Source organism: Topomyia yanbarensis, chromosome 3, assembly GCF_030247195.1.
Source record: "Topomyia yanbarensis strain Yona2022 chromosome 3, ASM3024719v1, whole genome shotgun sequence".
Lineage (NCBI taxonomy): Eukaryota > Metazoa > Arthropoda > Insecta > Diptera > Culicidae > Topomyia > Topomyia yanbarensis.
Genome location: NC_080672.1, coordinates 391318379 through 391332141, shown reverse-complemented (window position 1 = coordinate 391332141; position 13763 = coordinate 391318379). Strand labels below are relative to the sequence as shown.

The 13763-nt window shown below is 38.8% G+C and overlaps 1 protein-coding gene across 19 annotated transcripts in view; it reads right to left on the bottom strand.

Annotated features, from left to right (window-relative positions):
* The window catches only part of LOC131692242 (serine/threonine-protein kinase mig-15), a 250343-nt gene that overhangs the window by 77584 nt on the left and 158996 nt on the right, over positions 1–13763 (bottom strand). For all 19 annotated transcript variants that reach the window (XM_058979177.1, XM_058979178.1, XM_058979179.1 and 16 more), the window contains 3 exons: positions 5212–5899; positions 516–627; positions 211–439 (listed from right to left, as the gene is read on the bottom strand). In XM_058979177.1, coding sequence (XP_058835160.1) covers positions 211–439; positions 516–627; positions 5212–5899 — 1029 coding nt within the window. The remainder of the gene's footprint in view (positions 1–210; positions 440–515; positions 628–5211; positions 5900–13763) is intronic.

The following is a 13763-nucleotide window of genomic DNA, read 5'->3' as shown; positions in this document are numbered from 1 at the left end:
AACATTGTGTAACAGGGTGATAGTAGACTTCCCCCGCTGATATGCATGTTGCATTGCAGGCTGCGGGTGCTCGCCCAAGCTAACATCCCGAATGTAGTGGTCGATTAAACGTTCCACTGATTTGAGAAGGAAGGAGGTCAATCTTTGATCTGATGCCGACAAACGACGATGTTGTAACACATTCTCGTTCTTCAAAATGCAAACACTTACCGGCTGTGGCTTTTGATTCCGGTTCGCATTCGGCGGTTGCTGCTGTTCGGCATTCTGCATCAGCGTCCGGCCCTCCTGGATCTGCTGAAAGTTTCGCCGTAGTGTATCACCGCCGGGTGCTTGAATGATGGACGATGGTTCGCCGGCTGTCTGGACCTCTTCCTCTTCGTTCTCCGAACCCGAGTACCGATAGTCGTCTCGTTCCTTCTCCTGCTTACGTTTCTTACATCTACAATGGAAAGGAATGGTGTGTGTGTGTTAGATAAATCATGATAGGATAAAAGTGTAACATTTGAACCCAATACCTATCGATATGGTCTTTAAGCTGTATCCGCACTTGTCGCTCCGTGGGCTGCTCCTTGATGAACGGGTGCTTCAGTAACTGTTCCGTGTAAGGCCGTTGGTGGTAGTCTTTCACTGCAAGTCGATAAAGCATGAGAAAATGTTAATTTGTGATAGCCAGACTAAATCAAAATAATGCATCAGTATTAAATACCGTACACTGACACGAAAAGCATCACCGTCCGGGCCCAAATGATTTTAAGAATAAATTACAAATTGCAGCAAAGTACTATGTAGCCGTTTTCAACTCTTGTAGATAAAAATGGAAGTTCTGCATTATCCCTTTTCAAAGATAAAGTTATACGACATAATTCCAGGATTACATTTCCAGTTACAAGGATTTTTGTGATCTTTAAATCGGAAAAAAGCACCGGAAATCTATCCCAAGGTTGTTACGGAAAACGACAAAATAAAAAAGAGCCAAATCCGCGCGAGATTTTGCGCGGTTCTCAAAACAAATAGATTCAAATTCCTATAAATCTTCAAAACCTGCAAATGGTTTTTGTTTGAAAATTATAGTAAACTTCTCAAGTAATCTTTTATTCATTTCGTTTATTTGATAGGCACAAATGACCTTTCATGTATTGTCCGTCGTCTTTTATTCTCAGGCTAAACATATCGTGGCTTGATACTGAAATATATTCCTAGCTTTCAGAGTTATTTTGAAATATTACAACGCAAAATATTTTCGACGCAATGTAATAATTGTTTTATTAACGAATGTAATTTGGATAGAATCTGACACCAGTTTGATTTTGATATTAAAATATTAGCGACGAAAATTCTGATTATCTTCATCATATCGCACCATCTGACCGTGTATCCACATGCTTCTCATTCGACTAGCGAACGATGAATGAAGCACTTAGCACAAAAATACATGCATTAGACTTATATAATTTCCCAATTTTCGATTAGGTCTTGGTATACCATGTTCAGGGCCGGCGTAACACTTTTAGTCCGGGTGGGTAGTAGGTGAGGGGTTTATTACTAGGAATTTGTCCCATGTTGCAATACACACAATTGGCAGATTTTCAATTAATTAATCCAATGTTTCGAGTAGGTTATTTTATTACCAGAATGTTTCGAGTGGGTTTGGCAGAACTAACAAATATCGGGTTTTTTGGGTCCCTTTCGGAATTTTTTGTGCTACTCTTAGAAGTCATACATACTTCGAAATTTAATACAAAATTGGTGACTATTTTCCAAGTGATTGGTGCAAATATAATGTGATTCCGTTCAGTACAATAAAAGTTACTAACGTTCAAAAACTTTTCCTCCATTTTTTCCTAATTTTTAAAAGAGGCCTGTATATTGAAAAGACGACTTAACTTAGTCGCGACAAAAGAATATGAAAAAACTTGTATTAGAGTTTCCAAAAGTTACTAGTAATTATTCTTCTTTTTAATAAATGCATGGTTCTTGTGAACTCAGTTGAAAGCAACTGTTTTGATTGCGCAGGAATCCGTACACTTCAACCACAAAGTCAACATTAACCAACTTCCACCTATGAGTGGTTTAGAGGCTGTAACTCAAGTTGTTGTGGTCCGATCTTGATAAAATTTTGAGTTTTTTTAGTATTTACGCAGGATAGTGAATACCAAATATCGGAATGGAACCACATATCGTCAATTGCGGTTGAGCGTCATTCGGATTTAATTAGCCTAATAAAGAATTCTAATCGTTGTACTTTGCGGCGGACCTGTCTTCGAGAAGGTTGGAAATATCGAGCAATTAAGTAACCCATCCAAAGTCTCGAGCATTAAACAGTGGCCTGCATCTAGGCTGCTCGATCAGGCGCTGATGAAACTCAATGGATTGTTTTGATTGATCTTATGCGATAACCGATTTCAAACAAATCCCGTTGTTCAATTTTTTCGCCGATTGGATCACGAAAAAATTATGATTTGGCAAGGGATCTGTTCCTGTGGCAAGAAAATTAGCGTTTTCGTGACAGATAATACTACGAGTTCGGAAGTAAAGGAAGCTCGTCTACCAACGGATGTTAACCTTCATTAGTCCAATTATGGATCGTTATGTTTGGACAAACTTACACAGCTGCCATTATAGCAAGGGTGTGCTATAATGATACAACAATGGAGCAGAATCCACCAAATTGTTCGTAGCTCTGTCCAACAGCGAAGTAGTGGACTATGATGAAGCGCAATCTCCAGCGACATTAGTCGAATAAAGAATTGGTGAAATCCGAAGGCCAAGACCGTGACTGCAGAAGATGAGCGCCGAATGAAGAACGACAGCAACAGGAAGGTACGTAAATTTGTTCGAAATAACGACGAATGGTTTTGTTTCAGTTGTTTTTGTGAAATAAATTTATTACCTTTGCTTCATCCTTAGAAAATTATTCGATTGAAAGAATAGTTAAGCAAATTCATGCATGTAAATGTAACATTTCTAAGAATTTAGCCTTCATTGTCTTTTTGGCTGCCATGAAAATTGAAGTCTTTCAGCTACAATTGCAGATTCCATGCCAGATCAACAATTTACCGGCAACATTATCTGCAAAAACAAACTTGTATTTCTTGGGAACGTCGCAGCGACCCCTGACAATATAAAACATCTGTTTCTATTAGAAATACAATTAGATACACGTTTCATCGTCCATACCCAAGTAGCAATACTAGTTTTATAGTACACTACTAGAGCGTTCTACGATTTAGGAGGGTCTTCAAGAGTATAATAAAACCACAATTGTTACTAGGGTAAGGATGCATCCGTTTGATTTGGTCAGCATCTGAGCATACAGCTTTTCAATCCGCATTTTTGACGTATTGCTTTGCTTTACGATCCGGTGCTGAAACTTTTCCGAATGCGCATATTTCGAACTGTGTAGTACAAAGTTTGTTGAACACAACAACGTCCGATGTCATGATTACACCTTCCGGGAAACAGACGTTCCTTGAAATGTTTCAGAACTGCACAGACAGTGGTATTTTGCTATTTTAAATTCCCGTGCGATCCTCGTACCCGATCTGTCGTGATTTCATTCACTTCTGGGCAGAACTAATTTGCTTCTTTTTCCATCGCGTGGCAACTCAAGTAAACACCAACCTTGTCAAAAAGTTTTGCACAGGATTTCAACTTTGTGAATGGATTGTTGATAAAAGCTTCTATAACCGACCCCTAGAATCACTTCCCTGGTTAAAAAACAGCGGATCGATTTTAAATATGCAGAGCTTTATAGTTGAATCCAAATGAAATGCACAAATATATTGCCATTCGTAATGTTCAAACACGAATAAATAAAACTTCAAAAATCATAAGTGGAACCGAGTCTCAGGTTAATTTTCTAAACCATAGCTAGTTTCTCTGAGGGATTAGTGTTCCCAGCGATTGAAGTGAAAGTTATTAGTATACATCTTATACTACGTTCACACTACGAGTTAAAACGTGTTTTAACGCTTTCTTGATGACATTTTTCTTGTTGCCAATTGTTATAACATGTTTTAACTCTGTAGTGTGAGCATGGTATTAAACTAAATGATAAATGAACATGTTAGGCGAGACTCCGATAAATAAAACACGATCCAAACTCGAATTCGCGCCAAATCCACGCGATGCGTCAAATTGAGAATGAAAAACGCACCAAATCCGCAGAAATCGCGAAAATCGCGAAATCCGCGCGACCGTAACAACCATTTACTTGAGGATTAAAGAGTGAGTCGATAATTATTGCGACACTTTCAAACTTTTCATACTTGACCGAAAGTACTCAAAGTCGGCCCAATCTCTCTTTAGAGTGTATAATTTACATCCGCTCAGTTGTGCCATTGTCAGTGAGATTCAGGTCGAGATGGAAGAAAATCAGTAAATCGGTCGTGCAACCGTTCACCCACATGAAAAATCGTGGGTTATCGCATTACGTCTTGGGAAAAATAATGAATCATAAATACGTGCAATACTGCCCAGATTTGTGCAGGTGCAGACTTTGCACGTATTTATGATCAAAAGTATCACATAACACATCATCGAAAAAACGAACATTCAAATGCCGTTAAACAAAAATAAATGAGTTTCGCTAACAATTGTAACAAAGTCAAAGTGAGGTTTACAACAGTGAAACGATAGCAACTACCAAAACCTCTCAAATTAAATTTATCCTAACGAACATATGCCCTCGAAACCCCGCCCCCCAATAAACGGTCCTATTCCACATGTGTTGAATATGTTATAGTGATTAATGATTATTTAATGATTTCAATTACGCGGCGGTGCTCGAGGCCATCAATATTACCACTGTTTTCAGTAAGACGTGAAACGAACTAAAACAGATCAACCCATGCCCTTCCGAACCCAGCCTTTGGCTGTACCGTAGAACCGGCTGACACCTGGTAACCGCGTAAATAATAGGGTAACGTCATAAAAATGTGCAAGTAATGCCGTGGTTTTCAACTTTCAACATGTTTCAGGTTGCCTTCCGTTGTTGACGTGTCTGGCAGCAATAAAGGGTTATTTGTACTTTATTGGGATAGCTTTATGTCCGTTCCTTTTCTGATCAGATTATCGTTTATGGATCATAAATTTTACGAAGGTGATTTGGTTGCTTTTTAGTGCCTTTATAGGCGGAAGTTTAACCACCTTTGCTAACCTGAATACAGGAACGCAGTTTTATGCTATTAATAGAGACAGTCGCACACTCACCTAGCACCGTATCGATGAAGCCGTGGAACTTCTTCGACCACTTTTTGGACTTCAGTCGGGGTGGTGGATTCCGTGGGATAAGGAAGAGAGCCCGCATCGGATGTAGATCACACAGTGGCGGTTGTGATTCTGCCATTTCCAGTGCGGTGATACCCAGTGACCACAGGTCAGACCGATTGTCGTAGGTAGCGTCTCGGTTCTCGTCGCACGCAATCACCTCCGGTGCCATCCAGTAGGGCGTTCCGATGAACGTGTTCCGCCGGCCAATGGTTTTGTCCAACTGTGCCGAAACGCCAAAATCCACCAGCTTCACCTCGGCATTATCCGTCAGCAGCACGTTCTGACCTTTTATGTCCCGGTGTATCACTTTGTTCGTGTGCAGATAGCTTAACCCCCGCAGGATCTCCCGGCAGATGTAGGCGATCCATTCCTCCTTCAAACTTTGTCCCTTGGTGGATTTTACCAGATCCGTGACGGAACCGGCACCACAGTACTCCATCACCAGCCACAGCTGGTCGTCCTTGCCGGCCGACGTTTTCTTAATAAATGCACCATAGTACGTGGCAATGTTTCTGTGATTGGAGTACTTTTTGAGCACGTTGATCTCCAATTTGATTTCTTCCTCTTCCTCTTCGGTGACGTCCATCACCTTAATGGCAGCGAGTTGTCCAGTCTTTGTGTGGCGACCCTGGAAGGTGAAAATGGGAGAAGAAAGTAGAATTAATCGATAGTGCTCATCGAGAATTAGTGGAATTTTTAATATATTAAAAAATATTTTTTCATGTTGTTTTAAGATGGGGAAAATATTAAAATCCAAACAGCTAGCACCAATACCATATATACAGTCCAGACAAGATTATATAATTACCTAAACACCATTCTAAGAACTGATTTAGTTCAGTACCCGATGACCGACACTCATGTCGTTGATCGAAAAAATAGAAAAACCTTCTTCTTTAGCAAGCAATTTGTACCCACAGTAATTGTTGGGCATAGCGAACGTGTCACTCGACTCAATCAGTCCAACGATTCTCTTTCCTGGCTGTCAACTGTGGTTTTGCATAAGATAGTGATTCATAAATCCACTTGCGGAAACATCATCAAAGAGCGAATTTATTAAAAATACTGTGTTAAAAAATATAAATGCCAATTTGAAGCAGTATGGTATGGATAAATTTCTCCATCGATCTGGTTTAGTGAATTGTCATTTATTGTTTATTGTTTTGTTTGGAGCAGGAAAAGCCCACAGGAGCTAGGTTTCATTCAAACCCTCTCTCCTGCACCTATAAAACATCCTCATCTTTTGTAGCAACAGATTACAAGCATCCATATGATACATTTCATAGCTTGTTTCTACAACTAACAATAATGCTTCAATTTTGTTACTGTATAACTAACATAGGGACAAAAGCTAACTTGACAAGGAATTACCCAATAATCGCTTCGTGGTGTTTAAAGTCCAAAGACGTCGGAATATCGGTTGGCGAAATGCTCATTATGGCCATGATATGTTCTGGCAATAAGAAGACGGAAGAATAGATGAAACCGAAGGCTACGACGACGGATGTCGAAATCCAATACCTGTAGAAGATCCAGGGCAGTCGATTTTTGAATGAACTAGGTCGGCGATAAAAGTTGCTGTGAAGTCATCCCGACGAACGAATAGGAGATCGAGATCGATGAGCCTGCAACGATTAGGGTAGGCAAGAAGATTTAGCTGGTCATGGAGCTTTGGCTAGAAAGGCTTGGATTCGGTAGTTCTTTTTTGAATTGGCTTTACTCCTATGGACGCGAAATGGTTGTAGAAATTGGAGACGGCAGGACCCCTCCATTTGCTACCAGCTCTAAGGTTCCTCAGGGAAGTCATATTGGTCCTTTCATATTCTTGCTCTACCCCAACGACTCAAACTCGGTAAAATTTATGTTTCTAAAAACTGTTATCAGGTGGTTGATCTTGACGAAGGCTGCCGAAAAGTCTTGCTGGCAAGAAACGGATGCTGAAGAATGTGTAGGATATTAAGTTCTTCTTTTTTGTTGGAGACAAACAACTGCGACCAGTATTTATATCTATTGTGGTAAGGATATTAAGTTAGTAGAAGTTGATCGTTTGGGCATGAAACCGAGTTGGGTCTCAGATTTGTTATCGGAGCTGTTATGTACAGATCGACCCAGATAAAAATCATGCTAATCGGAAGAAATAAAGACGTTTGTATAAAACATAAGATATTTGGAAATCCGAACAATTTCGACGCAGCATTGGTGAGCGATTAAAAAAGATAATTTTAAGAAACCATATGTGACTTTTTGGCAAGTTTTAACTACTTTTACCGGATTTCCAGATCCGAGAGAAATTGACAATACGGTCATAGATCCAAGCCTAGCAATTTCATACGCGTGACCCAGACATCTCCGAAAAACCCATGTAAAATTTATGCAGGATTTTTACTATTTCTTCTTAAATTTCCGGGATCGACTCTAACCTGTTTCTGCTTGCATTTCCCGAAATCAACATTCAGATCCACCGCCTGTCTAATTCATTCAACTTTTCAACGGACTGAAATTTCATGCAGCATCGAATGCTTGAATGCAGAGGAAATATAAATATAAATAACCAACCAAAGCATTCATTTGGTATTATGAGGACGATTTGAAGGCAGAAGTTTACATCTTCTACATTTTTTGAGCATAAAAGAACTGCGTAATCTATATCTGGTGCACCTTTGCTCAATAATTCCTCTCAGAGCTAGCATAGACACAAAATTCAGTTCGCTTCTGAAACCGAACATGTCCGAACTTGAATGCGCTGCGTCGGGAGAACGAATGACGAGAGAAAAGAACCACAAATTTTATTCATCGCAGCGGGCATGAATTGAATTTCGTTTCCTTTCAAGTTCACGCAGGGATGTCAATTTTTTTAAACTCTCCTTCGGCTTACTTTTTGGTCATCTGTGTTAAAACAAGTAACCAGCATGAGCACAACCGTACAATTCTACTAGCTGCTACTCCATGTTTGACGAGAATATCTGAAATTGCACAGAGAATCTACGAATGCACAGTGGCACGACTTAGAACAAAAGGTGGACTAAAGTCCAAACTTTACCGTATCGGTTCAAATAGGACGTTTTTATGTAATTTAGGTACGCTGAATTCGTTTTTGATATTAAAACATTTTAAAAATGAACATTTACCATTCATTAGGGTGTCTCAAAAATATTTTTTTTTAAATCGTTCTTAAAATTTGCGTATATTAATTTTCGTGTGCTAAATCGTTTTTTATATTAACACTTGTAAAAACAATCATTATACATTAGGGTGGCTCAAAAATAATTATTTTGTTCTGATGGTTCAAATTTTTTTAAATAAATTTTTGTGCGCTATTTTGGTTATAAAAATAGAAATTAACTTTACTACTTATTAGAGTGGCTCAAAAGTAAATATTTTGTCTTTTATAATGTTTTTCAATAGTAATTTTGGAATTTATTTTCCATGTTGAAACAAATTGATTGAAATTTCATTATGGGGTTTCAGAAATGACTATTTTGTTTTTAAGGATCAAATAAGATGTGTTAGACAAATTTTGGAACGTTTAATTCATTATTGGGTTACTTGACACGAAAACTACATTTTCTTTCATTTTCGAAACAAACATTTTGAGCGTCTTAGTGAAATGTTGATTTACATTCACTAATCAACAAGATTTTTTTTCGCAGGTGTGTTTTAAGTTACTTAGATTGCTTATTTCATATCTTAAATAAAAATAAATCCAAAACCCTTTTTTTGCGTATATGATTCATTTAAAAATGTTTTTATTTTATATGGATAATATCGCATACCCTTAAGCTATATCAGTGCTATGCAAACTCGGATCTAAATAGTCTCACCAAATGACTAGAACTCAACCATGTTTTGAGTGAATTTGACAGTTATTGCATAAGTTAGCAAAAATAGTTCATGAAACATTTTATGACATATCTCAGATGGTTGAAAATATTTACTGATTTTTAAACATTCTTTACCACCTAAAAAACCATACTTCCTACTCGGCGTCTTATTCTTGATCACTAGTAAAACCCTTGTAGATCATGCTCTCAATGCTATTTGAAAGTTGTGCATGTATTAATGTCATTATTCTAGCTATAAAATGATTATTCAAATTCAATATCACTAATAACCATGCGTCTCCATTGACAGTTTTTGCCTTTCTCATATAAAGAAAGGCTATGCAATCACTGTAAAAATCGACTTTTTAACCGAGGCCCGGAGGGCCGAGTATCATACACCATTCGATTCAGTTCGTCGAGATCGGCAAATGTCTGTGTGTGTGTATGTATGTGTGTGTGTGTATGTGTGTGTATGTGTGTGTGTCATTTAAACTCACACAATTTTCTCAGAGATGGCTGAACCGATTTTCGCAAACTTAGTTTCATCTGAAAGGTATAACGCTCCCATAAGCTGCTATTGAATTTTTAGCTGATCCGACTTCTGGTTCCGGAGTTACGGGTTGAAGAGTGCGGTCACACAGCAAATTCCCATATAAACTGGTACCCCCATAATGTTCAAATGATGTAAAACATATTAAAATTGATGTAACATTACTCTAGTTTGCGGGTCTGGGTCACTAATGATCAATCAAAGCAGCTTTGACCACATTGGCCACCTATGACGGTTCATGACGCCCTCGGGGAACCCGCCAAGTTCCTAAGCTAATATCACACCCATTCCACAACGAATTCTCTACCGATTTTTACGAACTTAATTTCAAATGAAAGATACAGTAATGCCATTGACTGCTGCTGAATTTCATTCGGTTCTGACTCTAGCTTCCGGAGTTACAGGGGTGTTAGTAAGGATACACTGGAATTTCCCATATAAATCGGTACAATCGTAATACCTCAGAGGCTAAAAACTATTGAAATGGTCACCAAATTACTTCTAATCGTAGATCTAGATCACTGATTGCCAATCAAACATTCTTTGAATATATTGTCCACTATCGACGATTCCGGAAGTCCGGAATTCCGGGCATATTCCACAATTAAAGTCACATTGGTTCATCGGTGATGACTGAACCGATTTTCTCAAACCAAGTCTCAAATGGAAGGCAAAATATGCAGTGGAGTATTGCGCAGCCGCCCCTTCCCCCCCCCCCCCACCTTGCCCTTACACCTCCATCCTTCATCACTCCCCTCTTCTTGGATCACCCTCACGCCCAGATTTCCTTCATCCACCCCGTATACCGAAATAAGATGAAGGATTTCTGACGCACCCTCCACACCCACTCTACTAAACCCCCATTCCCTACACGTTCAAACGCATTCCACCAACCTTTGCAAATTATAATCACATGAAGATAACATTGAACTCATGCTTATTAAGCTAATTGAATATTATTCTTTTGCCTTTCTTATATAGAAAGGTTATGCAATTGCTCCAAAAACGGACTTTCTAACCGAGGCCCGGAGGGCCGAGTCTCATATAACATTCGACTCAGTTCGCCGAGATCGCAAAATATCTGTGTGTATGTATGTGTGTATGTATGTATTTGTGTATGTGTATGTGTGTATGTATGTGTGTGTATGTGCGGATTTGTTAACAAAATGTCCACATCGGTTACTCGGAGAAGGCTGAACCGATTTTTGCAAACTAAGATTCAAATGAATATTCCCATAGGTTGCTATTGAATTTCATTTTCAACCGACATCTTGTTCCGAATTACGAGTTGAAGAGTATGGTTACAAAACAAAATTTGTTGATTTTTCCAAATCGGTTTCTCGGAATTTTCTGAACCGATTTTGACAAACTTAATTTTAAATGAAAGGTCCATCAGCTGCTGTTGAATTTTGTGTGGATCCGAGTTCTGGTTCCTGAATTACAGGGTGATACGTACGATCACGCAGCAAATCCCGATTCTAACGAATTCTGCGATGAATGTAAAAAGGTGATTTTTTTCCAAAATGTAAACACAACTGTTGAATTTGTAGATCTAGGTCCCCAACAGTCATTCAAAGTCTCTTTGGCCACACTGGCCACCATCGACGGATCCGGAAGCATCCAAAGTCAGAATAACGGTTATATTGGTTTCTCGAAAATGGCTAGATTTGCTCAACTTAGTCTCAAATGAAAGGTGTTGCGTCCCCAGAAACTGATATTAAATTCCATCTCCATCCGACTTCCAGCACCGGAGTTACGGGTTGTGGAGGTCGATCACATAGAAAACTCCGATTCAAACCGATACCGCGATGAATGCAAAAAGGTGCTCTTATATATACTTACCAAGTGTAATAAGAATGAAAGACATTTCCATAAAGTTATATTGTACGAACCAGCTATTAAATCATAGTTTGGAGAAATGAGAAAGGCACAATTGCACCTGTAGGTGGATTAAAACAGGTTTTTTTAAATTTTGATTGCTTATCGCAAGCTTTCGCAAAACTAACATAGACTCATTTTAAAGAGAAAATTAAAAGCTTTCGAATGAGTGTAGTGTGATCGCGGGACTTCACGGGCGTCGTTGTTGTTATCCCATTAGAAGTTCGAACTCAATAAAAATTAATGACAGACAGTTATCTAAACACTAACTAGTGACTTATTTTTGGCGATTTTACGATGTAATTTTATCACACGGATAATTTTTGGTCAAGTAATGCAATGTGTAAAATCAACCGTTTCTTTAAAAAACGAAAATAATCGTTTGATGTTTCTATGGTCAAATAATGCAAAAAACACTTGAGTTATGACCTTCAAAAAGTTGTTAAAAATTCATTTTGCGTTTAAATCATCTAAAATCTCGCGAAAATGCCTCTAAAGGCTCAGCTGATACGAGAAAAATACTAGTGAGAATATCGCATAACCTTCACATATGGACTTAAGTCCGGGTTCGTCCCACTGTGGAATGGGGTCTGGGAGCTGCTATCCATTCTCAATGTGCACGTTTCGAGAGTTCTATACTTTGATATATTCCAATAACAGCGCCGGCCATGTCCTTACAGCCATCGAGGATGGAAAGGAACGTTAGTGTAACAAACGTTGTTATGGAGATCGTGAATACCTCTGTATTTCCACGTGTGCCACGAGAAGGAGTTTTTGTTAGTGGGATGGGGTAAAGAGTTACATAAATCTGGATTCACCTTGATAAATGATACGATCTATGCAACTCTCAGAAGTGTTAATATGTATTTATTTACGACTTTTTTGGTGGTATCCAACGAGGAAAACTGATCGAAATGGTGAGTGAAGTGGAAGCAATTATGTGAAAAAAATTCCCCCAAAGATGAGATTCGAACCCGCAACCTTCGAGACTCCGGCCCAATGCACTAACCCTTATGCTATCCCTAGGATATGATGATGTGCTCTTTCTGGGATCATATGATTATCGCACTAGCGACGGAGACTCTACTCTGCCAAAAAAGTCTTAAATAATGTATTGGAACTTATGCCAAACACCAAATAAATGAACTATAGGTTTAATTCGAACGGCGGATTCGCTTCCGTCATACCTCTGTTAACTGGGCAAGGGACCAGGAATCGACAGTCTTGTTTAGCCATGTCACCCACCGAAGTGCGATGGGTAATGAACTAAAACTAATGGGGTTTTTCGATTGATTGACACCGGTGTAGTGGATTGCACTGATTTTGCACTTTCTAGCAATGGAACATACCCAGTTTTCTGCACTTCTGCTAGAAAGTGCAAAAACGGTGCAGTTTCAGTGCACTCTACTACACCGGTGTCAATCAATCGATAACCCCATAAGACATAAGACGATAATAAAAACCCGAGCCTTGGTATCTAGCGGTGAAATTAAATAGATCAAATGTGTTGGATGGCATCTGTGGTTGTGTGTGATCTCGCTAGTGTGATACTCATATATTCTTTCTGTGACGTCATCTCAGGGATAGCACAAGGGTTAGTGAATCGGGCCTGAGTCTCAAAGGTTACGGGTTCGAATCTCGCCTCCGGGCATAATTTACGATCTATTTTGTGTGAAAACGAAAACTGTGCTGAGCAGCATAAATCGTTTTCAAGATGTCCCGAATTGGTCACACTTTTATGATTCGGTTCATATTGTTACTTCGAGTAAAAAATCCGATAGTAACCAAGAGACAAAAGATCGTGATAAGACGAAGAGAAATTACGAATATGGTGATAAAACTGCTGATATCATGAATATAAGTCACATTACTCCACGCGTTAAATTCGAAAGTAAGCTCTAGAACAAAATATCACGATAACGTAAACAGAAATTACGAAAATCGCACAATTTGTGACAAAAATATCGTGACTAAGATCCAGAAACCATGAACATAAACATAAATCTCTACTCGTGACTAAAATATCATCACAATGAGAATGAAAATTATGAAAATCATGAGTTCTTGAAATCATAAGCATAAATAACATTAGGGGCGACCGGGGCTAGTTGGCGGTGTTTTCAGTTTTTAATTTTTATCGCTTTGATGTAGGTAGATCTTGCAAAATAGATCACGTGGCATGAAAGAGCAGACTGTTGGCAACATCTCTGATTTTTTATTAAGTGTTTGATGCATTGTCTCCA